Here is a 27,613-nt window from a genome sequence, read left to right as displayed (position 1 = left end):
GGTATATATCACTTGTTCCATAATCCTCTTTTCCCAAGCCCTCCTTTGCATGTATTTAGCTCTTTTTTAGTTATATTTCAGTTAGTCTTGTGGCTTTTGCCCGGGGCCAGTCTCAAATTGTGATCATCCTCCCTATGATTTCCATGTAGCTAGCTAGAATGACAGGCATGAACCACCATACCCAGCTTGTTTGCTGAGACAGGTTCTCTCTAACTTTTTGTCCATCCTTGTTTCACACTATGATCTTCCCAAACTCTGCCTCCTAAGTAGCTATTGTTATAGGTACAAGCTACTGTGCCCAGCCCTAGTTATTGTATTATCTTCTGTTTTAGGAATTTAACAGTAGTCCTAGAAATTTTAGCTAAGTAGCCTTAGGACTTCTCTATTTCATAGATATACAGAAAAAGAACAATATCTGCTTATATTATTCCTTGTATTTTGATTGTAGGAAAAATATTTAAATTTATTTTTAGGACAAGTCACACAGCAGAAAGAATAACAAATATTTGTGGTTGTTTTGGGAACTCAGCTTCTAGATATTGCTGACTGTGGAAAGGAAGAACAGATTGGGTATTGGGGCAATTTTAGTAAGTAAGAGAGCCACAGGAAGCCTTGGGAGAAGGGTGAAGGAGGTAAATGATCTATGCAAAATTTTGTTGTTTTTGTCTGTTCCTGATTACTGTATCCTGCCTTGCTGAGAGAAGAATGTAGATTATATAAAGAATGCTTTATGTAATCAAGTGTTTTTCTAGTTCATTTCTTTCTTTCTTTTTTTATGCTACTCCTGGGACTTGAACTCAGGACCTGGTGCTGTCCCTTAGCTTTTGTGCTCAAGGATAGTGCTATACCACTTAAGCCACTGCTCTACTTCTAGCTGTTTGGGTAGCTAGTTGGAGACAAGAATCTTAAGGACTTTCCTATCCAGGCTCACTTCGAACCATGGTCCTCAGACCTCAGCCTCCTGAGTAGCCAGGATTTCAGGCCTGAGTCACCAGCACCTAGGAGGTCTTGTTCTTTATAAAAGAACAATCAGGGTAGCTGTTTGAACACTTACCAAGTTATCCATATGACAGCGTAGGTCTTAAAGATCCAAGACACTGAAGCTAGGCAATTTAGATTCTTATATTCCTGATTGTTTTGGGAATTAATTACCCATTATGTATGGTATTAAATTATGCAGCATCAGCTGGTCATAGACTCAAGTTCCTTAGACTACATGTATTTCATGGGGACACTAAACATGTCTTTTGTGGCTTATTGCCAGCACTTCTAGCACCATTACCAGCAGCTCTTTGTTACAGCTCTCCTCTGAGCCTGGAGAGTCCTGCTGTTTTTGTAAAGAATGGAGCTAAGTGCAGGGCTTAAAGACTCGTGAAGAATATTTTGCTTTGTTTCTAGGTCCTTGCAGGACTGAGGGCCAGGAGCTCTATGATCACCTGAGTTGTGTGCAACCCACCTCTTGTGTTCTCTCAGGAAATGTTTGATGCACACCCACAGTATCCAGGATTTGTTGGAAAGAACCCTTAGGGTGCAATACTCTTTCCCTGGAGGTACTGAACAATGAAGAAGGAAATGGACAGAAAGTAAAGCTGGAAGCTGAGGTAGTAGCAGCAAGAAATGATGAGCATTAGGGTCTGCTGAGCTCCAAGGCTGACACTACTGTACTCTAGCAGGCTAAGAAAATGAGGATGGGCAGGCCTAAGGAAGTGCGCGTGATGCACAGTCATAGGGATTGTACTTGGCTACCTGAGGTGCTGGGATTGTCAGGAAACACAGGTAATAGGCTCCAAAGCTGTGTATAAAGCTTTATGGAGTAGGTACCCTTTGATGAAGGCATTGCAGCACTCCGCATGACCAGCCAGCCACTGTGGAATTCCTCCTCTTTATCACTTCCTTAAACACAGTTTTTTCTAGGTTCCTCTGCCTGCATCTTCCGTGGGGTATTGTTTGAACAATTCCTCTTACTTAGGATTTATATTCAAAAGGTCCTTTCTTCTAGGCCAACTGCATTGATTCCACAAAAAGCAAACAAAACAAACCAACAAAAATGAAGCAGAATAAAACCCCAAGGTCTACCAAAGCACTCCAGTGAACCTACCCTCCAGTATTAGTTTGCTTTTTGTTAGCTATACAACCTTAGCCAATTAAGTTCTCTGAATACTGATTTTTCTTATCTGGAAAATGGTTTTGGCAATTGAACTTAGCTTAAAACTTTTAAATGAAGAAATACAAACATAGTCTATAACTCTCTTTGGTACAGGCAGCAGTTGCCTGAACTATCTATTTTAGCCACCATCATAAGGTCCCTGGAGACAAGATTGGGTACAAAATCAGCCTAGCAATTTCTGAGGCAGAAACCACCTGTGACAGTTTTTCTCAGAAGATGGCTATATAAACTGACTATATTGGCTAAAGGAAGTAGGTAGTCAGTACAGTTGAGAGTAGGAAAGGTTAAATGAGTGTCAGTTTCTCCTAATAACTACGCCAGTAATCAGACAAGCTGTGTTCAATTTTCCACTGTGTACTCATCATTTGTGTGACCATGAGCACATTAGTACACTCTCTGACCTCTGGTTACAGAATAGGCTAAGGATGTCTGCAATGTTGTTAGTATCTCACGAACAATGCATGTGAAGTGTCGTGTAACCAGGAAGCACAAAACAGACGGTGAAAAAGATGATCATGAGCTTGACAGGAATTTTTGTTCTCGTTATTTAAGGGGAGGTGGGAAGAGGCAGGGTGGGCACTTCCTAAAACTGACTGCTGGTAAAGAGGTTTCAGACACTCATTTCTGAACTCTTTCCTACCTACTGATGCCTAAAGACCTACCATTTTGCTAGCCAGTACCTAGGTGCTGTCAAGGTCTCTGTGCTTCCAACTCCCTAGGGATGATTTGCTCTTCTTTTTCTTATAATGCCTCCAGATCACTGTTCTCCCTGTTCTGCTTTGCCACAGCTAGGTTTTTGTGATAGAACCACATAGCCACCCCCCCCCAATAGGGCTATTTCTTTTTTTTTCTTTTCATTTGTTGTTGTCACATTTCTTTTATCATTATTACTATCATTATTATCTTTAAATAGATGCACAAAGGGGTTACCATTCAAAATGTCAGTTTATAAGTACAATGCATCTTGATTTATAGAGCTATTTCTTACTAGCTTCACCAAATTGGCAATTAGAGGATCAAGAAACATTGCGAGCTGGAGGACACTTTGAGCCAGGGACTTCTATAATTGCCTTAAAAAGGAATTTGAAGGCTCATGCCTGTAGTCTTAGCTACTCAAGAGGCTGAGATCTGAGGATTGCAGTTAGAAGCCAGCCCAGGCACAAAAGTCTGTAAGGCTCTTATTTACAATTAATCACACAAAACATGGAAGTGGAACTGTGGCTCAAGTGTTAAAGCACGAGCTGTGAGCAAACAAGCTCAGGGACAGTGACCAGGCTCTGAGTTCAAGCCCCTAGACTGGCATGTGTGTACATGCACACAAATGTGTGTGCATACACATACGTGCACACATACACGCACATGCGTGTGCATGCACACACACACACAGAGCCTGAAAGATAAGCTTGGAGGAAACAGGATTTCCAAGGAGGGCAAGGTGTGCCTCCACCCAGCCTCCCTGCTACATCTTCCTGCTTTGCCACCAAACTAAGGTCAGTCCTAATTCTGGCTGCCAATGCTTGTTTTCAGCAGAGAAAGCTAGTTCCTATAACATTACTTCCAGAGAGGAAAGGCGTCAGAAACCTCAATCCTCTGATCTCAGCCTCCTGAGCAGGCAGGATGATTGCTTCATTCTTCCTCATGACTGGACCTGACTGTATTGTGTGTACATGCCACTTTTTCTTTACCTGTTTCTCAGTTGTTGAGTACTTAGGCTGATTCCACAGCTTGGTTATGGTGAATAGTGCTGCACTAAACAAGAATGTGCAGGTGTCCCAAAGAAATTTGTTGAAGCTACTATCTTTGAACAGCTTCTTGCTGTTCCCTTCCTGATATTTTAATCCCTTTCCCTCTAGAGCCATGAGTGTCCTGATTCTACTCTGCTGGCTGGCCCCAGGGATAGTGAAAGGGTTGCATTTAAACAGTAGACTAGTGGTGACTGAGCAAGTTACCTAATAAGGAATTGACTAAAGGCTTGCTGCCCTACTCACACATGCCTTCACAATCTCCTTCTTCTAAAAGGAGAAGTATGGGCAAGATATGTTGAGTTGTTTACAAAAAGTACAATTCATGGGGGGGGGGGAGAGGGAAAGGGGGAGGGGGGAGTCAGGGGAAAAATGAGGGAGGAGGTAACAAGTTGAACAAGAAATGTACTCAGGGCTGGGAATATGGCCTAGTGGCAAGAGCGCTTGCCTCCTACACATGAAGCTCTCGGTTCGATTCCCCAGCACCACATATATGGAAAACAGCCAAAAGGGGCGCTGTGGCTCAGGTGGCAGAGTGCTAGCCTTGGGGAGGGGGGGGGGGGAGCCAGGGACAGTGCTCAGGCCCTGAGTCCAAGGCCCAGGACTGGCCAAAAAAAAAAAAAAAAAAAAGAAATGTACTCACTGTCTTACATATGAAACTCTAACCCCTCTGTACTTCACTTTGACAATAAAGGGGGGAAAAAGAATCTAGTGGATCTAGTGGGTGGTGTGTGATCATACAGACACTGAAAAGATCACTCTGGCTCCAGTTGGAAAGCCAATTGTTGAGAACCAAGAGGGGATGCAGGGGACCAGTTAGGATTTCTGTACGAGGAGGTAGATGTTTGGACTTAGAAGGCAGTACTAGGATGGAGCGTGAGATGGGTATCAGACTTGGGAAGGCAGAATCCCAGGACTTGGCAAAAGACTCAGGCACATTTGCTGAATGAGCAAGTTATTTAGGTGTGAAGGATGAGTATGAGACGGGAGTAGAGGATGTTGCTGCTGTTTCTGTGACAAGATGAAGGGTGGAGATATTCACTGAGCTCCAACTGTTTTGCTATAGGAAGGTAAGGGAGAAACCAAGTTTTGAAAGAAGCAGAAATTTAGTTTGGGGGCTTCTGACTCATCCATGCTGAAGGATCATGAGGCATCTGACACATAATACTATGTATACCTGGATGAAATACACAGTATATCCCACATGTGGATGGAAACAGGAGCTGGGTAAGGTTGCTGTAATCACTTCCTTCATACAGAGCTCACCATAAGTGACATCTTTAAATGTTTAGTATGGGAAATGAAGATGTAGAAAGACAAGCACTCTGCTTAAGTCTCACAATAAACAAGAGGCAGAGTTGGGATTCCATGTCACATAGCTAATTTCATAGTAGTAAATGAGATGTTACATTGTTTCCTAATCAGACTGCCTCTCTTTAATCACAATGACTGGTTCTCAGATACAAGAGGAGTTAACCACTTCCTAGGTGTGTACTTGTATGGTTCTTTCAGTAATACACATGGACTTTGAGTCTATTATTGTTGCTATTTCAATGAAAAAATATCCTGTGGAGTTTATGACTAAGCTCTGGGATCCAGACTTGGGATTCACTGCCCAAACATCTGTCCTCTTGCTCTCTACAAAACATGCAAACTGAAGTTAAGATTGCTTGGACGCTCACAAAAATAGTCACAGCCATGAAGCAGGGCAGTTAACACACTTGAAATAGCCCACTAAATCCTCTTTTTTCTTTCTTAATTTCCTTTCTTCCTTTCTATCTTTCTTTTTTCTCTTTCCCTCTCTCCCTCCCTCCCTTTCTTCCTTTCTTTCCTCCTTTCCTTCCTTCCAATTTTAGACATGGTAAGTTTGACTATAGAACATTGAGCATATACATATCTGGGAGTTGACAAGCATCGTGTAACTGGACCCCTAAGAGAAGCTCGGGCTAGAAAAGCAGATCAGGGAATCATGGCCATAAGTTGCCATCTCACAGGTTAGAAGTTATCCCCATAGAGATTGTGAGTTGTCATCATTCAGCTGAGTATATGAGATGAATGGTCACAAGATGCAGTACTGTGCAGTGGCTATATTTATAGGGCATAGAGCAAAGATGGAACCAGAAAGGCAGGGGTCGGAGAGGTAGAAAGAAGCCAAGTAAGGAGAGAAGTTAACTAACAAGAAGTGGAGAGTGTCAAAATTCTACAGGAAATCTAAGTACTGAAATGTGTTCACTGGTTTCAGCACTAGGAGTTGGTGGTGTTTGTTATTATTATTATTATTATTATTATTATTATTATTATTTTATTTATTTTATTTTTTGGCCAGTCCTGGGCCTTGGACTCAGGGCCTGAGCACTGTCCCTGGCTTCTTTCCGCTCAAGGCTAGCACTCTGCCACTTGAGCCACAGCGCCGCTTCTGGCCGTTTTCTATATATATGGTGTTTGGGAATTGAACCCAGTGCTTCATGTATACGAGACAAGTACTCTTGCCACTAGGCCATATTCTCAGCCCCAGTTGGTGGTATTTGTGTGATTAACTTTAGTAAAATAGTGGGGTCAGAAGCTGGACACAGTAGGTCTGAGAGGGTGTGGACTGTTGGGAGATAAGAGTTTAGGAATGCAAATTGTATGAAGAGAAAATAAGCAAAAATCAGATGTTACTTGAACTGGTATGGGAAGAATGTTGGAAGGAAAGAATTGAAGGTAAGAGAAATAAGGTAAGCCATCACCATATAAGGAAATGGCTTTGCCACACCCAATTCTGAAGAAATGAGTGGAGAACAGACCCAATATTGTTTCTGATATCTAAATATTGTCTTTACTAGCTGTTTCCATCCCTCGGGATGGAACAAATTGTCATTCCTAAAGGTCAATTTAAGACAACAAAGACTTTCTCAGAAGGTGGAGTAGAATTTTCCTCTTCAAATTATGTATTCTCCAGAGCCTTTAGGTTTTCATGAATTTCTTTAAAGAATTCAAATAATTTGAGCAGTCATTTCCTAGTAGCGTATGATATTATTTCCCTTGCTGTGATCTCTTGAGCTTTGCTAAGGTGAATGCATTTTTCCTTCCACTCAGAACATGATGGTCATTCCAAAGGAGAGAAGGAAGGGAAGTCAATCTTGTCGGTGCCACTCCCATGTTGATTTCTTGTAAGGCCACACCCCTTCTACCTCTGTGAGCCTGAGTAGAGGAAAAAGCAGGCAGCTAGGTGTAGGCAACAAGTTCAGATTGTGCTGTCTCTGTGGCTCCTGTGGATGCTACTGTAGAATGCCTTGGTGTTTTATATAGAGCCCAGGTTTTATAGGAATAGAAAACATCTTTCACTCCACAGACCAAAAAGAATGTTACAAGTACATGAAGGTAATTTAAAAATTATATACAAAAATTAAAATAAAAAAGGATGGGAATCCTGTGAAAGAAAACATGCAAAAGATGGATGTGTGAAACATAATATCCATTTATTGAACAATGATCAACTCATTTTCTTGTAGAAAAATTTACCTACCAAGTTAGTCAAACTAGTTTTTAGAATCGAGGTCTAAATTCCAGGAGTCCCACATGTCAGATCTGGCTACTTGGCGCCATATGCCTAATAAAGAGATGTGAAGAGCAGAAAAGATTTATTGCTTGACAGTCATTGGAAATTAGCACTTAAGTACATCTCCAGCCATCTTCAGCTGTATTTGGGTATAGCCATTGACTAGTTTAAATAAGGAGAATCGGGTAGGAAGTAAATAAAGTATGCATAGTTAAAACAGTCACAAGTCACAGGTAGGTTCAGAGTGGACTAGAAGTTGGAGGTGGCCTAACACTCAGGAAGGTTATGAAGACGTTTCTGTGAAGGGAGAAGGAGCAAGTCAGCCTCTTTTGCCTGGCAGCTGGTCTGTCCTGAGCTTCTGGCTGTTCTCTTTGGGACAGGTTGTCTTTTGCCATGGGGTGAGAAGAAAAAGTCATTGTCTGTCTGTGGAGCAGTTTGCCTTCTACACAAGATACCTGTCATTTCCTGGAGGTGACTGCAAAGTGACTGTTGGAAAGAATGGCTCAGATCAAAGGATACAGCTGCAAAGTGGGGAGCTGGGTGCCCCACCCGTATCCTGCTTTTGGTTAATTCATGGGCCCAGAAAAAGCAGCTTTTGCATTTCCTCTTACAATTGTTTGCTGAGCATAAAATCAGAGAACAAGGAATTAGTTTTATTGTATCTGAATTTGCCTCATATTCTGCTACTGTAATCAATCATTGCCTTAGGTATGACACTATGGGGAGTCCTGTGAGTCCTAGGGAATCATCAAACCCAGGGTGATCTTGGGGACTCGGACACTTTTTCTGTGGTAGAACAGGACCATTTCTCAAAAGCTTCTACTGTTGTTACAAGTACTTTTATGTCCCTCCAGAAATGTATATTTATGTCTATCCTTAATTTTGCTTTTCCAGAATAGAATGTTAATATGACAGGATGTAGCCTTTTTAAGTGATCAGGAATGCCTTTAAGATTCATCCGGGCTGCTGTATGTACAGTAGCTTACTCCTTTTTAATTCCTAACTCAAATTTTATTGTAGGGTTGTAAGCCAATTTGTGTATTCACCAGTTGATGGATATTTGGATTATCTTTTTGTGTGTGTGTGTACAATATTATCATTGTTTTATTATCTTTAAACAGTTGTACAAAGAGTCTTCCATTCACCATGTTGGTTTGCGAGTACATACATCTCGATGGCGTCATTGGTTTATATTTGCACAGCGTTGCATTGATTGCTGCAGCAGCAAGGAGCAGGGCATGGAAGGGCACAATCAAAGAGAGAAAGACAGCTCAGAGGCCACAGAAACAACCCATGTCAGAGTCACAATCCTGGCTCCACCTCCCTCGCTGGGATTATAGACAGCGCTACCAGGCTTGGCTTCTGTTTCCAACTTGTGCTGGTTTCAACTGATGATGGGTGGATGGTGGAGATGAGATTCAAGGTCACTGTTGGTTAAGAACCTGTATGGGGTCCAACTGAAAGGACCAGGGTGCCATCGATTGAGAGGAGAAGAACCAGAAGAGGAGGGGTTTGCCAGGAAACAACCAGTCGAAGGCCAGAGGCTGGGTCAGTAGTTGGATCCGTGTGCATGTGGATTATCTTTAGTTTCTGGTGAATATGAATAAAGCTTTTAGAAATATTTAGAGCAAGTGGACATTCTCCACTTTTCTTGGGCAAAAACATAAAATTGGGATTGTGTGGTCATATAGGAAATGTATGGAGTTCTGTCTCAGCATCCATGGACATAAAATAGCATGGTATTTGCATATTACTTGTACACATCTTCCTGTATACATTATACCACCTCTAGATTAGTTATAGTGCTTTAAGTGATAAGTAAAGAGTTGTTATGCTGTATTTTTTAGGAAATAATGACAAGGAAAAGTCTACATATTCAGTACAGATACAGTTTTCCCCAAGTATTTTTGGTCTGCAGTTGGTTGAATCTGCAGTTGGAGAAGCTACAGATGTATTTAACCTCCTAACAAACTGTCACTTTTCCAAGGTGACTTGTCCATTTAATATTCTCAGCAGGAATATATAAGAGTTCTAGTTGCTCCACTTCTTGTTGGCTATTCAGTGTTTGCATTAACATTTAAACATTCTTCTAATAAGTGAGGAGTAAATATTATATATTTATCAAAAATTGAAATGTTTTGCTACTCTGATAAAATGGTCATTAGAATGCACTTAATTTATTAAGAATATATGCTTTCTGTTTTTGACTTGGCTGTTTACTTTCTGTCTGTTATCTGAGAGCCTATCATTTTCTTAATGATTTTTAATGACTTATGTATTAGGGAAACCAACTATTTCATTTTCCTTGATTACTTTTACTTTGGTTGCAGTATATCTTTCTATAGATGATTGATAGTACTAAGGTTTGAACTCAGGACCTTGTGGCTTGCTATACTGGTGCTCTATCACTTGAGCTACACCTCTAACCCTGTTTTTGCTATTTATTTTGGGCATAGGGCCCCACTTCCTGCCTGACTATACATCTGAGCTGAAATCCATCTACTTTAAGCTTCCAGTTGTTGCTGAGGTGACTGGCACATGCCACCACATCCAGCCTTCTGTGGAGATGGAATCTTGTGGACGTTTTCTGCCCAGGCTGCCCTGGAACCTCAACCCTCCCAATCTCAGCCTCTCCCATGACTTGGAAAAACAGTGCATGCCCATAAATCCAGCTACGGGTTGAGAAGAGGTTCTCATGAACTTTTCTGCCTGAGTTGACCTTGAACTATCATCCTCCCGATCTCAGTCTCCTATGCAGCTAGGATTTTGCCTGGCTCTATATTAATATTTTTAAGTAGTTTCTAAATGTTGTACATTATGGTAAGAAAAATGAAGACAGAAACAAGTGAATTTATGCATGCAATACAGAAGACAAGAGCCTATAAGTTTATGCAAGCAAAGAGTCAATTCATGCTGCTTCCACAACTACCCCAGACTGGTGATGCATGGCCAGGATAGATTTTCTCAGTCTTTCTCACTGTCTGTAAATAAACACAGCTTGTTGACAAATGCAGCTGTGGCTTTGAAAGGATAGTTTATCAGGGTACATTTGTTTTTAATTGCAGATATGGAAGAAGATTCATTTAGTAGAAGCAATGTGCTTATTACAGAGACCTTCAATACACCAGATTGTTATGCCTTTTGGCTAGGACACAGGGAATTCCTGTCTACAGTCTCAGTGACCTCATTTTGCCGGAAACAACTCAACTCCCTTCCAGCACAACACTTAAGCATGAGATGTCATGCTGACCACAAGGGCCTTTTATGCTCAATGCTATCTATAAGCAAAAGAATCCAGGAGAAGCCAAAAGGCATGTGTGTGAAGACAGTGGAAGGTATAACGAGAAGAGTTAGGGAAGAGAATTTCTTAGTTACCACACACAGAGCCTCTGTTGGCTTAGTTTTTGCAACTATTAACATTTTTTGAGTTTAGCACAAGCAAGTGCAGTAAGTTACATCTGCCCTGCTGAAAAAGAGCACAACACACAAGAATTGTGGGGTGGGGAAGCCTGGGTTTGGTTGAATCTGATTGGCAGGAAGAGCTGGTTTTGCACTCTCCCTCCATTTCCAGTGCCTGGAGGTCTCTTGGTGGGCTCTCCTCCACCAAAACTGAGCCTCAGTGGGTTCACTAAGTATCAACCAGGCTTTAAGATGAATACATTTCTTTCCTGGCTAATGAACCAGAGTTGCAAGCTAATTAAAACTTCCAAGGGTGGAAATAAAAAATCATAACTAAAAGTCAGTAACTTCTCTGAGGTCTGTGGTTTAAGAAAACAATAGGGCCCAGCACCACCCCCCCCCCCACACACACACAAAAAGAGATAAAGAAATTAGTAAAACAAGTACATCAGTTACTCAAATTGTCCCTCTTCCTCTTCTTTCAGGTCCATTCTCTCTTCACTTATACTGTCTTGATCTTCTTGCCTGTGTCTGTCAGCTTTTCATCATATAATTTTCCATCTCTAACCTTTGTCTTTTGTGACTTAGTTACCACTGAGGCCTTGAGCTTCATTTTTTTTTTTTTTTTTTTTTTTTTTTTTTTGCCAGTCCTGGGCCTTGGACTCAGGGCCTGAGCACTGTCCCTGGCTTCTTCCCGCTCAAGGCTAGCACTCTGCCACTTGAGCCACAGCGCCGCTTCTGGCCGTTTTCTGTATATGTGGTGCTGGGGAATCGAACCTAGGGCCTCGTGTATCGGAGGCAGGCACTCTTGCCGCTAGGCTATATCCCCAGCCCCCTTGAGCTTCATTTTTAGCTCATGCGTTTTTATTGTTTATGCTGCCATAAGTGAAACATGGGCAATGCAGAAAACAAGTTCAACTATTTTATCCTTGAACTTGATTCTGAATTGATTATTTGAAGAAATGTGAAGGGTACACAATCTTTTCATTTGAGTAGAGTTGAGCAACTGAGAAGGAATGAGCCAAATAATTTCCATACAATTCTAATGAAGCATATTGGTAGAAAGCATTGGAGTGGGATTGAAAGACTTACATCAAATGTATGCTCTACCTTTTGTAAGCTATATAACTGGATATGTCCCTTAATCTTCCTGAGAATAATAACTTCAGTTTTTTATAACTTATCTGTTAGTTCCTGAGAGTCACAAGTCTAGGACTGTATGATTGTAAAAGGTATTACATGGGTGGTCTTATTGGTGAGAATAGTCTAGACAGCCTCTCCAGCTGAATCCTCAGTACACCAGAAGACTGATCCCATTTACTGCTGTATCTCAGTGCCTATGACAAATCTAGTGCATAGTACAGTGCAGTAAATAATCTACTAAGTAGTTGAAAAAATGAACAAAATATACTTCCACTTTAGCAACCATAGCACTGCAAAACTTTAGTTCAAGCTATTAAATATGTAGAAGTAGCACATGAATGGAGGAATACTGGAATGATTGAGCTGTGAGAAAAATGAAGGAGTTTAGGAGAGGGATATAGCCTCGTAAGCCTAATGTTGAAGGAGAAAAAGAAAAAAAAGACTTGGTAGGGAATGAAATTACAAGTGAAGGAAATGTCATAGTGAAAAAAAATTTAGAGAATTCTAAGTTCATTCATTCATTCACTCATCCAACTTGGGGATAAGTCCCTGTCCTCAGAGAGCTTACTGCCATTCATTGTATTATATATCATAGTATCATAGTATCAAGCATTCTGATCTTGGACAGAGCAAAGAGCAAGGAGCTCCCATAGGTTCTCAGTCAGGAAGAGCCTCCAGTTATAGAAGATCTATCTCTTCAGTGACCAAAGGCTGGATTCTGACAAGGAAGAGTAGTAGGAAGGGCGGGAGTCCCCAGAAAGGGAAGTCACAGATCAGAACAGAGGCAGGGGTGATAAGAACTGGGGGTGAGAGAGGTGAATATCACTATAAAAGAAGTTGGATCCAGAGAACCCAAGATAAAGAAAATGGAAGAATCTTTTGAACGAAAGGGTATCAACATGTCAGTGTATGACTATCTTATGAACACAGTGCACTTAGATCAATGAAGAAAGGATCATAAAGTCCTAAATGTGAGATCTTTGGTGGGGAGGGTGGAAGGTGGCAGACCATCGCTGGTAGCTGGGGAAGGGGTGGAACCAAACTGAGAGCAGTCACTCTGACTTTCAGTGATGGTTCCTCACTAGCTCTGTCAACACTGAAAGGACCACAGTACTTCAGTGATGTTTACTTACCAGTGTCCAGCATTGGCTGTTTTTTTTAATAAGGATGAGCCTAATCTAGAAATTGGAAACAATTAGAATTTAGTCATTTGCATCAGATATAACAAGCAAAATTCTGATGCTTTTACCTGAAATTTACATGTCAATTTCCCAAAGCTGTTTATTAGTGGAATAATGTTTCAAGATATTATATATTCTAACTTAGCATCATGATGATTTTTCTTGTAAAAATCAGGAATAAAAAAAAATCAGTTTTTAAAAAATTTTTGCTTTTGTTTTAGCTAATTGGCTTGAATCACTCTGTATTTTTTCAAAGCTTGGGTTTCTTTGAGTTCTATCAAGTGAAGAGTTGAAGTTGTTACCTGGATGTAGTTATCTCCTTTTAAACAGAAAAACCCTTTCACTTATCACCTTGGGAGGAAAAACAAAAGGGATGACAGCATTTAATTCCATACCATAATGAGCTAGTTCAAAGGAAGAAAATAATATTCAATTTAATACTTTTGGTAAAGTTATTTCTTGAAATTGTTTCCTGAAATACCATTTTACATTGTATAATAGAAATAACATTTCTGTTACCTGTGAGTCCAAAAAGCCTTTTCATGGGGAAGATGGTGAGTGTGAATTTTCAGTAATAAAACTTGACCACAGCAATTATCTGGATCTGAAAGAGCCCTCAGGGTAAAAGAAGGGGCGTCATCTGAGTAGTTCCCTTTTTATGAGTATGCCCGGATGTGTCCACTTAGATCTCCCTGTCTAGCACCACTTCCTGAGAAGAGTCTGGTTTCCTGCATGTGATCAAGGCCTTTGCAAACTATCCAGCGCATACTTCATTTAAAACAAAACGGGGGGCTTGGAATGTGGCCTAGTGACAAGAGTGCTTACCTTGTATACATGAAGCCCTAGGTTTGATTCCTCAGCACCACATATATAGTAAACTGCCAGAAGTGGCGCTGTGGCTCAAGTGGCAGAGTGCTTGCCTTGAGAAAAAAGAAGCCAGGGATAGTGCTCAGGCCCTGAGTCCAAGCCCCAGGACTGGCAAAAACAAACAAACAAAAAACAGGGTTTGGGGGATGGGAATATGGCTTAGTGGCAGAGTGCTTGCCTTGCATGCATGAAGCCCTGGGTTGGATTCCTCAGCACCACATATATAGAAAAAGCCAGAAGTGGCGCTGTGTCTCAAGTGATAGAATGCTAGCCTTGAGCAAAAAGAAGCCAAGGACAGTGCTCAGGCCCTGACTTCAAGCCCCAGAACTGAAAAAACAAAAAGAAAACAGGGCTTTAGTTACTCTTCTCTGGATAATTCAGGTTAAATGAAAAAAAAGTCATATTTTTATAATAAACATTTTGAAAATTATGAAGGTGTTTGACAACATTCCTACACATTGCTTTTCCTTATCAAACCTTGATTAAGAAATAAGGATATAATGAACAGGGCAGAGGACTAACAGGTTTTAAACTACTTTTGATGGATTATATTTAAAAAAGGAAACTGATTGTAACTGATTAGCATTATATGTTGCATAGTAGTTGGCTGCCATAGTGTTAACACAAGGGTCTTGTATTAATGTTATTTGTGTGCTACCCAAGCCTGCCAAAATGTCATCACACAATCACTGCTGTGCTGTTGTCATCACAAAACTAATGTAATGAATTTGCTAAGAGCTTCTCAGGGCACAACTTTTTTTCAATAAATACAAGTGTGAAAAATGAAATGGGAATATGAAAGACTTGAGTATATACTGGAAATGCAGATGTGGAAAAGTGTATATCCAACTGTTTAGTGATCATTAGGAGTTAGCAAGTACACCCATTTGGAAGAGGAAGGAACAATTATATTCCTTCAAGCTGGATCCCACCTTAGGGGCTTTGAAGTTTGTAGTACATCTTTCTGGGGATGTTTCTATTCCTTCTCTCTGTTTTCTTGTCATCCAGGTCTCATCTCCAATGTCACCTACCCTGACATTTTTCTTAGTCTAATTCCCTTTCCCCTATCCCTAGCTCTGCTGTACTTGCTTTGTCACATTCCTTGGCTTTAATGTCTTCTTAGCAATTATCACAATCTGTTTTTTTGTTATGTTTTGTTTTTTGTTTTTTTGTTTTGCCAGTCCTGGGGATTGAACTCAGGGTCTGGGCTCTGTCCCTGAGCCTCTGTGTGCTCAAGACTAGCACTCTACCACTTGAGCCATAGCACCACTTCCAGCTTTTTTCTGTTTATGTGGTACTGAGGAATCAAACCCAGGGCTTCATGCATGCTAGGCAAGCACTCTACCACTAAGCCACATCCCCAGCCCCTATGGGTCTGAAATCACTTGCTCATGTACTCCTTTTCTGGTTTATCTGTCTCCCTAACTGAATGGTAAACTCATGTCCCTTGACACTTCAAGTTCGAATGGACCATAGTTGGGTGTTTACTCATTGTGGAAACAATCACTGATGAGAACAATAGAATATACTGATGATCCATTAGGTCCATCCCTAAGCTTCGGGGAAAATCAGGTGCCTGAACAAAAAAGGAGTCATTTTGGAAGGCAGAGGGGGAGAAGTATTGTATATATATATCACCAGCTTTTCTTTATTTGGGAGCAATGGATAATGTATCATTAATAAGACTTTTTATCCTAATATTTTTACTATCTGATCTGATAGTAAAGATCACTTTAAGATTCTGGGGATTGATGACAACTGGATACCTATACAATTTTAGTCTTCTGGATAAATTGCAAGCTTTAGCTCGAGCATGAGGAGAAATTCCTAATTTCAGTATCTGCCTTTAGCCAGGTACTGCTGACAAGGAGAAATTGGAGGAGAAACTTGGGGGTCCTCTTTCAGCTGTTTCAATCCCACCCTGTGTGCTTAGAGAGTACAGTCTATTCTGAAATTTAAAAAAAAAAATCTAGTTTCTACATGCTTCTTCCTTATGTTATCCTATCTTTGTTTCTCAAAGCCTAAGAAGTTTGAAGATAGTTAGAGAAGTTGAATGAGGAAGATTTTGAGATGTCTAAGTGGAAAGAATGGTATAACCACTCAATTTACTGTTTACTTTCTTTCTATGATCCATTTCAACCAAACTGAAGCTTATTTTCAGTAGTTCTACAGGAGTTTTTCTGTGGTAAGCTCTTTTAAATGAAGTTAAACCATGTTTTCTGTTGTTGTGTTATTTGCATTTTTGATAGACTTAGATTACTTACTAAACAAATGCCCAATTTGAGAGACTTCCTCTCATTCCAAATCTGATTAGTGACCTAGTTTTGTCCATTTTCCTTCATAAAACCACTAACAGTCTTGACTTTTATCACAGTACAAACAGATCCTTTTGTTCTTGAATGATTTCCAGATTACTTTACCCATAGATAAAAATAGGCTTTTGTTGTTGTTTGTTTATTTGTTGTCAAATGATGTACAGTTTCATATGTAAGGCAATGAGTACATTTCTCCCATCCAAGTACTAACCAGGCCCAACCCTGCTTAGCTTCCGAGATCAGACAAGATCGGGCACATTCAGGGTGGTATGGCCGTAGACGCTGCAATGAGTACATTTCTTATCAAACTTGTTACCTCCTCCTTCATTTTTGTACCACCTTCCCCCTCCCCAATCCCCCCCGAATCGTACAGTTGGTTTACAGCATATTTTCTTGTAAGTATTGCTGTTGCATTGGTTCTCCTTTTACCCTATGTCTCTCCATTTTGATGTTCCCCTTCCCTTCCCTAGTTCTGATAAATGTATATACAATACCCAGGGTACCAAACTCAGTTACAGTGACATCAGGGGTAAAAACACAGGGAAGAAAAAAGAAAAAGGCATCATTTCACATGGTATGTTTACAATAACAACAATGATAAAACACTTATTTCCATAACTTGGAGTTCATTTTGCTTAGCATCATCTTATATGTTCATATATACATAGCTATTGAGCTATTGTGATCTTCTGCTATGAATATCCTAGACATGTACTAATTATTACAAATGAGGGAAACCATAGAATCTATGTTTCTTTGGGTCTGGCTCACTTCACTTTTTCCAAGTCTTTCTGAAGAAGCATAGAATTCTATTGTGTATATGTGCCACATTTTCTTGATCCATTCATCTACTGAGAGGCATCTGGGTTGGTTCCATATTTTAGCGATAGTAAATTGTGCTACAGTGAACATAGTTGTGCTGGTAGCTGTAATCCTTTGGGTAAATGCCCAAAAGTGGGGTTGCTGGGCCATAGGGGAGCTCTGTGTTAAATGCAATACCCATCAGTATCCCAACACCATTCTTTAATGAAATAGAGGAAGTAATCCAAAAATTTACATGTGACAATAAAAGACCTCAAATAGCAAAAACAATCCTAAGCAGGAAGAATAGTGCTGGAGGAATATCAATACCACACTTCAAACTCTATTACAAAACTATAGTAATAAAAACAGCTTTGTATTGGCATAAGAACAGGCCTGAGGACAAATGGAATAGAACTGAAGACCCAGTGGTCAGAGACCTATGCCCACTTTATCTTTCATAAAGGAGCTAAAAAAATAGAGTGAAACAAAGACAGGCTCTTCAACAAATGGTGCTGGCAAAATTGGTTAAACACCTGTAACAAACTAAAGCTAGATCCCTATATATCACCCTGCACCAAACTTAATTTCAAATGGATCAAAGACCTCAAGGTAAAAGCAGATACTCTTAAAACATTGCAGGAAGGCATAGGAGAAGCACTAGGGCTCTTTGGCACAGACCGAAACTTCATAAAGGTCCAGAAACACAACAAATCAAAGAAAGGTTGGACAAATGGCATTGCATCAAACTGCAGAGCTTCTGCATGGCAAAGGACATAACTTGATAAATAACCCCCAGGTTGGGAGAAGATCTTCACTGGCCATACAACAGACAAAGGCCTCATATCTAAAATAGATTTGGAACTAAAAAAATGGTTTCCCCCAAACAAATCCTCAAAGAAACAATGGGCATTGCCCTCTTAGTAAATGGGCTAAAGATGTAAAGAGATACTTCTCTGAAGAGGAAATGAGAATGGCCAAGAGGCACATGAAGAAGTGCTCAACATCAATGGCCATAAAAGAAATGCAAGTCAAAACAACATTTCACCTCACCCCAGTAAGAATGGCCATTATTGGGAAAAATAATAATAACAGATGCTGGAGGGGATGTGGCCAAAGGGAATGCTACTATACTGTTGGTGCGAGTGTGAACTTGTTCAACCACTCTGTAAAGCAGTATGGAGGTTCTTCAAAAAGATAGGTTTTTAAAAAATTATTTCGGGTGTCTCCAAATGACTATCACAAAACCAGACAGAAAGGTGAAAAAAAGTCATTGTTTATCAATCTATTGATATTTTGTCTTTTGATTTTTGGTTTTAGATTCGGAATTGAAGAAATTTTGCTCCAAAAACATCCTGGTTATTCTTGGCTTCTCCTCTATCATAGCTGTGATAGCGTTGATTGCTGTGGGGATGACCCAGAACAAACCATTGCCAGAAAATGTTAAGGCAAGTCAAATCCTTATGGGCCCTTAAGAAGCCTCCCTTCCAGTTTCATATGTCTGTTTAAAAAACTCTAAATTCCATACATGAGAGAACACAAATAATATTTGTGCTCTGAGTCTGGCTTATTTCATTTAACATGGTCTCCCGCACCATCCATTTCCTTTCTCTCTCTCTCTCTCTCTCTCTCTCTCTCTCTCTCTCTCTCTCTCTCTCTCTCTCTGTCTCTCTCTCGAACAATACTCCATTGTAAACACACCAATTTAAAATGTCATTGAAATGACAGTAAACCTGTCTTTAAATGCTTAGATGGTGCCAGTATGCTAATGAGCACATTAAGTACATGGGGGTAGTGACATATCCAGATGTTAACCTGACTAGGAGGTACATATGTATAGAACTACATTCTCTTGGGGCTGGGAATGTGGCTAGTGCTTGCCTAGCATGCACGAACCTCTGGGTTCAATTCCTCAGTACCACATACACTGAAAAGGCCAGAAGTAGCTGTGTGGCTCAAGTGGTAGACCTCTAGCTCTGATCAAAAGAAGCTCAGGTACAGTGCCCAGGCCCTGAGTTCAAGCCCCATGACTTGCAAGAAAGGAAGGAGAGAAGGAAGGAAGGAAGGAAGGAAGGAAGGAAGGAAGGAAGGAAGGAGAAGAGAAGCGGAGGAGGAGGAGGAGAAAGAAAGAAATTCTCGTGTTTCTATGAGACTAGAAAGATGTGTGTGTATGTCAGACTTGTGAAACTTTCCCCACACACTCAAATCACTTGCCGTGTAGAAGAGCCATGGGACTATATTGACGTCCTTTTGTCACAGAGTTCAACACAGTGGGCAGTGTACAGAAGTCACTTCATTAGGACAGAGCTGATTCTGTTTCACTGTCCATGTTCTCTTTCCATTTGCTGTTGAATGCTATTGGTTCTCTTGGCAAAACTTCACTCACAGTAGAAAAGCCTCATGACATCTTAGTTTTGCCATTTGTTTATTAGCTCCAAAAACACTCGATTGCTTTCTTGATTTGACCTTTTTGCATGTTTGGTATTGCATCACTGGAAAGCAGGCCTGCCTAGAAGGCAAAACCCATGACATATTTGAGCTGTGTTCCTAGTGAATATTGTGGTCGTGGGTGGCTTTCCTTCATTCACTGTGGTCTTAAGGTCTGTTGTTCTGTGTTGTTATGTTGGCCTGGAATGGAATAGGGTCTTTGGCATGAGTATATAAAGAACAGCTGCAGGCGTTAAAGTAAGTCATTATGGCATATCACTGATTTTACACAAAGGTAATTTTATATGCAAAAAGTAGCCATTTGTTGAAGTTATACTTTAATTTTAGTAAGATTTCTAAAATATGTTGGAATTAACTTTTGGATACTATATACACATTTCCATTACTGCAGAAAATTCTATTGGACAATGTTGCTTTAGAGTATTACTAAAAATATCTCTGAAGTCATTCAAAAGTAAAGTGAATAATCCATATCATGAAAAATTTTACAAAATCTAAAATAAGAGACAAAAACTCAAACTTTTTAGATTGTTATGGTTTGTAAATTAGTACCCTGACCTTTCTATATATCATAGGTTACTAACTGTTTTTGAGTAGTTTGTGGGGATGAATGTAGAGTTGTTACTGAGTGTGGGGGTAGTTCCAGGGCTTCTCCCATGGATAGCCAACTCTGTGGATGTTCGAGTGCCTTATATAACATAGGGTATCATTCGCATAGTACCTATTTATACTACTGCCATATGAGCAACAGACCCACTCCCTAAAGCCCATTCTACTGTGTCCCTATGCATGAAAGCAGAGCCTTTATGTCCTAAACAATCCCAGTTGGCCTCACCATCCAACATGATTGCATTGGAGATTAAATTTCCAACACATGAGTATAGGAAGAGAAAACATTCAAACCATAGTCTTGTCACTACTTGATACTAGACTATAAATTCTAACCTCTGTTAGGGTGGAAAGGGATTTAGGAACCATATAGTTCCACTCCTTCCCATTCATTCATTAGATTCAACAATTCTCTGCTGAATTCCTTTGTGCCTAAGTAGACCTACCCTAAGGTAGCTTACACTCTAATAGAGAACATAGAATATAGAATTAAACTAAATAGTCATATATAATTACACCATGTGATGATTTCCTTAGAGGAAAAATATAGGCATTCTAATGATCTTCTCATGTGAAGGGATCAGAGAAGGCCAGGATCCCAGGAAAAGGACTTTGTAGGCAAAGGCCAAGAAAAGAAGCTGTGTGACCTGATAATTGAAAGCAACCTGTGCCACTTGGGGTTGTTTTCTGAATGAAGAGACTCAGATGATGAGGTTAAATGTCCTATTTCTTGCAGAAATGCCATAAGCAGACCATCTGATACTCCAGTTTTCTCTTTTTCCATGTAGAAGAGACCTACCCAGAAGGCTGGCACTCTGACATTCATGCAAGTAGAATTACTTCCATCCTAGGGGCATCTACCCTGTGTCCATGTATACTCTGGTTTCAGTGGGCTCAGGGTCCATTACTGCCTATGTCTCTAGATCTTCACAAGAGCCTCTGCCCTTGTTCCAGACCACTTCATTTCATGCAGCTTAGCTCATGGAGATCTATTATGACCAGTAAAATCACATGTGCAGTTTACAAAGTAGCTTAGAACAAAATTGTATGTGCTGTAGGATGACAGCATTTTTAAAAGGCTGGAAGAAAACAGGTAAAAATAGCTTACTATTTTATTTTATTTCACCAGTCCTAGGATTTGGGACTCAGGGCCTGAGTACTGTTCCTGGCTTCTTTTTTGCTCAAGGCAAGCACCTACCACTTGACCCACAGCACCACTTCTGGCCTTTTCTGTTTATGTAGTGCTGAGGAATCAAACCCAGGGCTTCATGCCTGCTACTGTACCATTAAGCCACATTCCCAGCCTCAGCTTAGTATTTTATTAAAAATAAAATACCCAGGGCTGGGGATATAGCCTAGTGGCAAGAGTGCCTGCCTCGGATACACGAGGCCCTAGGTTCGATTCCCCAGCACCACATATACAGAAAACGGCCAGAAGCTGCGCTGTGGCTCAAGTGGCAGAGTGCTAGCCTTGAGTGGGAAGAAGCCAGGGACAGTGCTCAGGCCCTGAGTCCAAGGCCCAGGACTGGCCAAAAAAAATAATAATAATAAATAAAATAAAATAAAATACCCAGGTAGAATCTTAAATGTTTATTTCTTATGTAATGTTTAATAAACTTTTAGCTCTTAAAATACAAAATAATATTGAAATGATAATAATATTAAGGGAACAACACATCTCTTCTCCCCCACCTGAATCTTAATCTTTGATTTTTTTTCTTTAATATAAAGGGCATATCAGTTTTAGAAATGCTTTTAAATGAGGTACAGAGAAACACTGGGTTTCTCCACTGCAGACTTCTCTAAGGTATTCACTAGGTAGTGGATGGCAAATCCAGGAGGCAGAAAAAGCAGGAACTTCTCCCAAACAACTGCTGCTGCTGCTGCTCCTCCTCCTTCTATTCTTCCTCCCTCCTCTTTGTTTTCCTTCTGTTTCTTCTTGGCAGTACTTGGGTTTGAACTCAGAGCCTTGTTCTGCTCTACCATGTAATTGACCCACACATTCAGCTTCCATCCCCCACATATTTTGCTTTATTTTTTAGGTAAAATCTCTTGGTTTTGACTGAGCCAACTTCTGACCAAAATCCTCCTATCATAGATGAGATTGCATGTGCACTTTACTACACTTAACTTATTGATTGAGATGGAGTCTTGCTAATTTTTTGTCTGGGATGTCCTCAAACCATAATCCCTCTGTATCTTTGCTTCCCAAGTAGCTAAGATTTTTGACTTCTTGGATGGTTTATTTTTGTCTTTCTGGAACATGTACTGTAAAAATACAGTGGTGCTGGAAAGAGAACAAAAGAATAGGCTCTCTGGGCTTTAGGTGCACTTTGTAACCATGAAAGGCAAATTCCTTAATCAAACTGAAAACTTAAAAAAAAATCTTATGATACAGTTAAGCAGATTATCTTTCTAGTATGCTGTACACAGAAGGAGAGAGGTCCTTAATTCTTGCATTGAAAGGCCCTCTACTCTCTTCCTAAATACTTGCACACAAATTGTAGCAAACTTTCCACTACCTCAGTGTGTAAGAGAGGCCTCAGTGAAGCAGGCAGATGGAAGCAGGGCTAGTTCCTTGGCTCTGCTGGAAGGGTGGATTTCATGTCAACAAAGTTAGCAATAGAACAAAGTTAGAATAGAACGTCCTGATTCCAGATAAAGGCTGCATGCTGCCACCGACTTGCTCGCTTTTATCATAGCTGCTGTGGCTGGAACAGTTTCTGGCAGGAAGAATTCCGGGGCCATACTAGGAAACTAAATAGAGTTTTCTACTGGGTAACCTTGAAGCCTTGTTCTGCATCCTGGGAGTTTCTCATGGATTCAGAGGCTGCAAACCTCCATCGGCATCTCTCATTGCCCACAGTGTCACCACCTAAGCTATCTCTTGGATTCCTTCAACTGCAAGCGAGCTGCAGAGAAGTCCAGCTTGCCTCTGCTGTGCCCAAAGCAAGTATAGAGGACTTTTTCTCCCTAAGAGCATGGTGCCAGTTACTAGAGAGACTCCTGCTGTGCACATCTAGGCCAGGAGTATTGAGAGGTCATGGAGGGTCAACGGTCCTCAGGAGCTCCTCACAATGACACTTTCTGGGTGTTAGTGAAATGTGCACACACTCTACCTTTAGCCATTACTACAAATGGTCAAGGGAGGTCTCTTAAGTCCTCTTGTTTTTTCTCCCTGGAAGTTATTTGGTTCTTATTAGATTAAAAGACAATGTGGCTGGGAATATGGCCTAGTGGCAAGAATGCTTGCCTCGTATACATGAAGCCCTGGGTTCAATTCCCCAGCACCACATATATAGAAAACGGCCAGAAAGTGGCGCTGTGGCTCAAGTGGCAGAGTGCTAGCCTTGAGCAAAAAGAAGCCAGGGACGGTACTCAGGCCCTGAGTCCAAGCCCAGGACTGGCAAAAAAAAAAGACAATGTATAATATGACATTTATATCACAGTGTTTATCATAATATATCATATATAGTACAGGCAAATTAAGTACTTTCTGGTGGCAGATCATACTTTGAAGTGTGTAGCTCAAATGTGCAGCCAAGTGTGACAGTTGGCTCACATTTCAGAAGTGCTTCCTCTGCTTCTTGCCTTTTGCCCACCTCCCCAATTCCCTCATGTTTTCTCTACTATAGAGATGATTAAAAATGGCATATGCCACCAAAGTATCACAAGCCCATGGCAAATGCCATTAATCAACCATTTTCCTTCAAATAGGCTCAGGAATAGAACCAAATACATATTATTTGATAAAAAATGAGCATTTGGATAATCAGCTCCTGGTAAATATCCAAAGAAGACAAAGCTATTTCCACTAAATGAAATGTACAAGAATATTCCTGGCAGCTATATTCCCAGTACCCCCAATTAGAAACAACCCAAACATACATCACCAGTAGATAAGAATACAGTGGATAAGAATACAGTGTATGCATACAATGAGATATTTTACAGCAATGGAAAAGGACGAGCCATAGTTCAGATGCATAGAGTGAAAGAAATTAGACTTTTTTTTTTTTTTTTTTTTTTGCCAGTCCTGGGGCTTGGACTCAGGGCCTGAGCACTGTCCCTGGCTTCTTTTTGCTCAAGGCTAGCACTCTGCCACTTGAGCCACAGCGCCACTTCTGGCCATTTTCTATATATGTGGTGCTGGGGAATTGAACCCAGGGCCCCATGTATACGAGGCAAGCACTCTTGCCACTAGGCCATATCCCCAGCCCCAAGAAATTAGACTTTAAAGAGGCATACCCCGAGAGTTCAATTTTTTGCAGTTTAGAAACAAGCAAAACTCATTAATGGTGATAGAAATCCACATGGTGATTACCTTTGGGGCAAAATGACTGAGAAGGGGCATCAGGAAGCCTGATGGGGGCTAGAAAATGTTCTAAGCCAGTCCTAGAACTATCGCCTAGCCCTTGCTGTTGTGAACTGGGTAGTAGATCTTCAATATGAGGTCTCGAGTCTGACCCTGACTCACATTCCAGTTTTCATGTACTAGCTATATAGTGAGTAAATTACCCTTTTTGCAGCTTCTCACTTATACAGAAAGGATAAAGATAGCATCTGCTTTATAACTGTTCCAAGAGGCTAGTTACATACTGATTCTTCATGTATTTCTGTCTTCTCCTTCCTTCTAGTCCTTTGATCTCCTCCACTTTTACAGATCTGAAAACACAACATTTACATATCTTTCTAAATATACTGAATACATTTTAAAGTTATATTTTAATTTAAAAGCAAGTGTACTTAGTATTTTCTGTCTCTCTTTAAAACACAACCCAGTCCTGTCCAAAGTGCAAAGACTGGTGGAAGTGGATAGGACAAACGGGGAAGGATGGTTAATACAGCCCAAATACTTAGTGTACATGTGTGAAATGTTACAGTGGAACTTGTTGGTTGATTAGAGAAAGGAGGATGAGGGAGAATGACAGAGGTTGTAACATCTGACCATAATACTTTGTATGTATAAATGGACATGTCAAAATGAAAATGCCCTTGTACAACTAATTGATACTAGTAAACAGAAACCCCCAAACCTCACAATTCTATATTCCCTGAACTACAATTTAAGATATTCATTATGTCTACATGGCCATCAATAGATTAACTTGGTGATCCTCAGGCTTTTCTGCACACTAGAATTGTATGGAATCTCATAACAGTTCCAAAGCTGAGGCCACATTAATCACAACGTTGGAGATGGAATACTGGCTTCAGTCTTCGAAGTTCTCCAGGTGATTCTGTTTCATAGACATGTTTGAGAACTACTGCATTAGTTTCTTTCTGTTCTGTTCACAAATGTCTCAACTATTTCAGCAGAGGCTCTGAATCTTGGCTGAACATTATGGTCCTCTAGGAAACCTCTATATGACCCTGCTGCTCAGGCCCCACCCTGGGTAAGGCCTGAATATCTCTAGTATGCAGCCAGCATTAAGAACCCTGTTCTAGGGGCTGGGGATATGGCCTAGTGGCAAGAGTGCTTGCCTTGTATACATGAGGCCCTGGGTTCAATTCCCCAGCACCACATATACAGAAAATGGCCAGAAGTGGCGCTGTGGCTCAAGTGGCAGACTGGCCAAAAAAAAAAAAAGAACCCTGTTCTATAGGGATGCAGGTCCCAGGAGATTTTATGACTACAGTGACACCAGTCTCCAAACTCACCAGTGTTCTTCAATCAACAAGCCTTCATGTTTTGTTTTTTCAAATTCCTGACCTTGTCCCCTTTCTGTTTCAAGCTGAATATAGAGAAGAATGATGTGATACTGATAAGAATTTTCTTGTGTCCTCAGTATGGGATTGTGCTGGATGCAGGCTCTTCTCACACAAACTTGTACATATATAAATGGCCAGCGGAGAAGGAGAATGACACAGGAGTGGTACACCAGATAGAAGAATGTAAAGTGAAAGGTAAGATGGGAAGGGGAGAGGTAGATGGTGATCATGCCAACACAAGCGATATTTGGCAAGTAGAACACAAGAGAAAAGGGAGTTCTAGGAATGGGAAGCCAAGTGCTAATTACAGTGGAGTAGCTATTGTCATTATAATTATAAAATAATATTGAAATCAGTCCTTAATGATTAAGTCCTTGAAGAATAATAAAATTAAAAACAAATTGTGTAGTGGGAGGACTGAAGATATAAGTGTTACCTGTTTAGTACCTATTTAGTGTGCATGAGGTCCTGGGTTTGATATTTAGCAACATGGTCCCCCATGCATACATAATAATTGAGTAGCAGTAGCTCACATCCACAGGACACTTGTATGTAATGCACTGATTTAGGAATTAAACAAATTCAATTCATCCTCAAAATCTCCTATTGAGGTTTGAATTTCTTTCTCTCTCTTTTTTTTTTTTTTTTCGCCAGTCCTAGGGCTTGGGACTCAGGGCCTGAGCACTGTCCCTGGCTTCTTTTTTCTTTGCTCAAGGGTGGCACTCTACCTCTTGAGCCACAGCACCACTTTTGGCTTTTTCTGTTTATGTGGTACTGAGGAATCGATCGAACCCAGGGCTTCATGCATGCCAGGCAAGTATTCTACCACTAAGCCATATTCCCAGCCCCATGTATTTCTATTTTTTAAAGATGAAGGTATAAAGATTGAAACAAGTTACATCACTTGTTTAATCTAATAGGTAATAAAACTAGAGTTTAGAACAAGGCCTGCCCAACTTAAAAAACACATCTGAGCCAGTCTCTGAAATGGCATCAGAACCACTCCCTGGAATTTTAAAACAGAAGATTCCAAATTTCTGAGTCCCCAGATTTGAAGGAAAAGACTGAGAACATGTATTCCTACACATCCCCAGGTGATGCTGATGCTGCCAGTCCATAGAATTGCTCCTCTCCTCATCTTTGTACTCAAATCTGAAGCTTGGTGGAATCTTCAAATATCTTCACAAACTATAAGCCAGAAAGAGCAGAACACAGATGCTTAGGGATGGGATCTTATTTTACAGGGAAGAAACCAAAAACATGTAAGACTACTGCCTTGTAAGTAGCAACAGAACCAAGCCAAGCATCTAGGTTTCCAGATTTCTCACTAATCTAGCCATTGTATTATATCCTGAATGTTTTTCCAGTTTTCTTTTTAGTTTATAATCCATAGAGAGTTATTGACACTTTAGTTCTTGCCACTCCCCTCCACCCAGTACCCCACTGTACCACCCACATCTGGTGCCATAAGCACTTAAACCTTTGTCTCCTTTCACCTTTTGAGGAAGGGATCTACTGTTGATTTTTCAGTCAGATAGTTAATCCAGATCACAGAAAAGAATTGATTTTTAGGGGTTGGGAACATGGCCTAGTGGCAAGAGTGCTTGACTCGTATACATAAGACCCTGGGTTCAATTCCCCAGCACCACATATATTGAAAACGGGCCAGAAGTGGTGCTGTGGCTCAA

At 40.5% G+C, this 27,613-nt stretch overlaps 1 protein-coding gene across 3 annotated transcripts in view; it reads left to right on the top strand.

Annotated features, from left to right (window-relative positions):
• The window catches only part of Entpd1 (ectonucleoside triphosphate diphosphohydrolase 1), an 85,372-nt gene that overhangs the window by 37,780 nt on the left and 19,979 nt on the right, over nucleotides 1-27,613 (top strand). For all 3 annotated transcript variants that reach the window (XM_048338591.1, XM_048338592.1, XM_048338590.1), the window contains exons 2-3: nucleotides 18,477-18,604; nucleotides 26,003-26,120. In XM_048338591.1, coding sequence (XP_048194548.1) covers nucleotides 18,477-18,604; nucleotides 26,003-26,120 — 246 coding nt within the window. The remainder of the gene's footprint in view (nucleotides 1-18,476; nucleotides 18,605-26,002; nucleotides 26,121-27,613) is intronic.

Source organism: Perognathus longimembris, chromosome 2 (assembly GCF_023159225.1).
Source record: "Perognathus longimembris pacificus isolate PPM17 chromosome 2, ASM2315922v1, whole genome shotgun sequence".
NCBI classification, from domain to species: Eukaryota; Metazoa; Chordata; class Mammalia; order Rodentia; family Heteromyidae; genus Perognathus; species Perognathus longimembris.
This window is presented reverse-complemented; position numbering and strand designations above follow the sequence as displayed.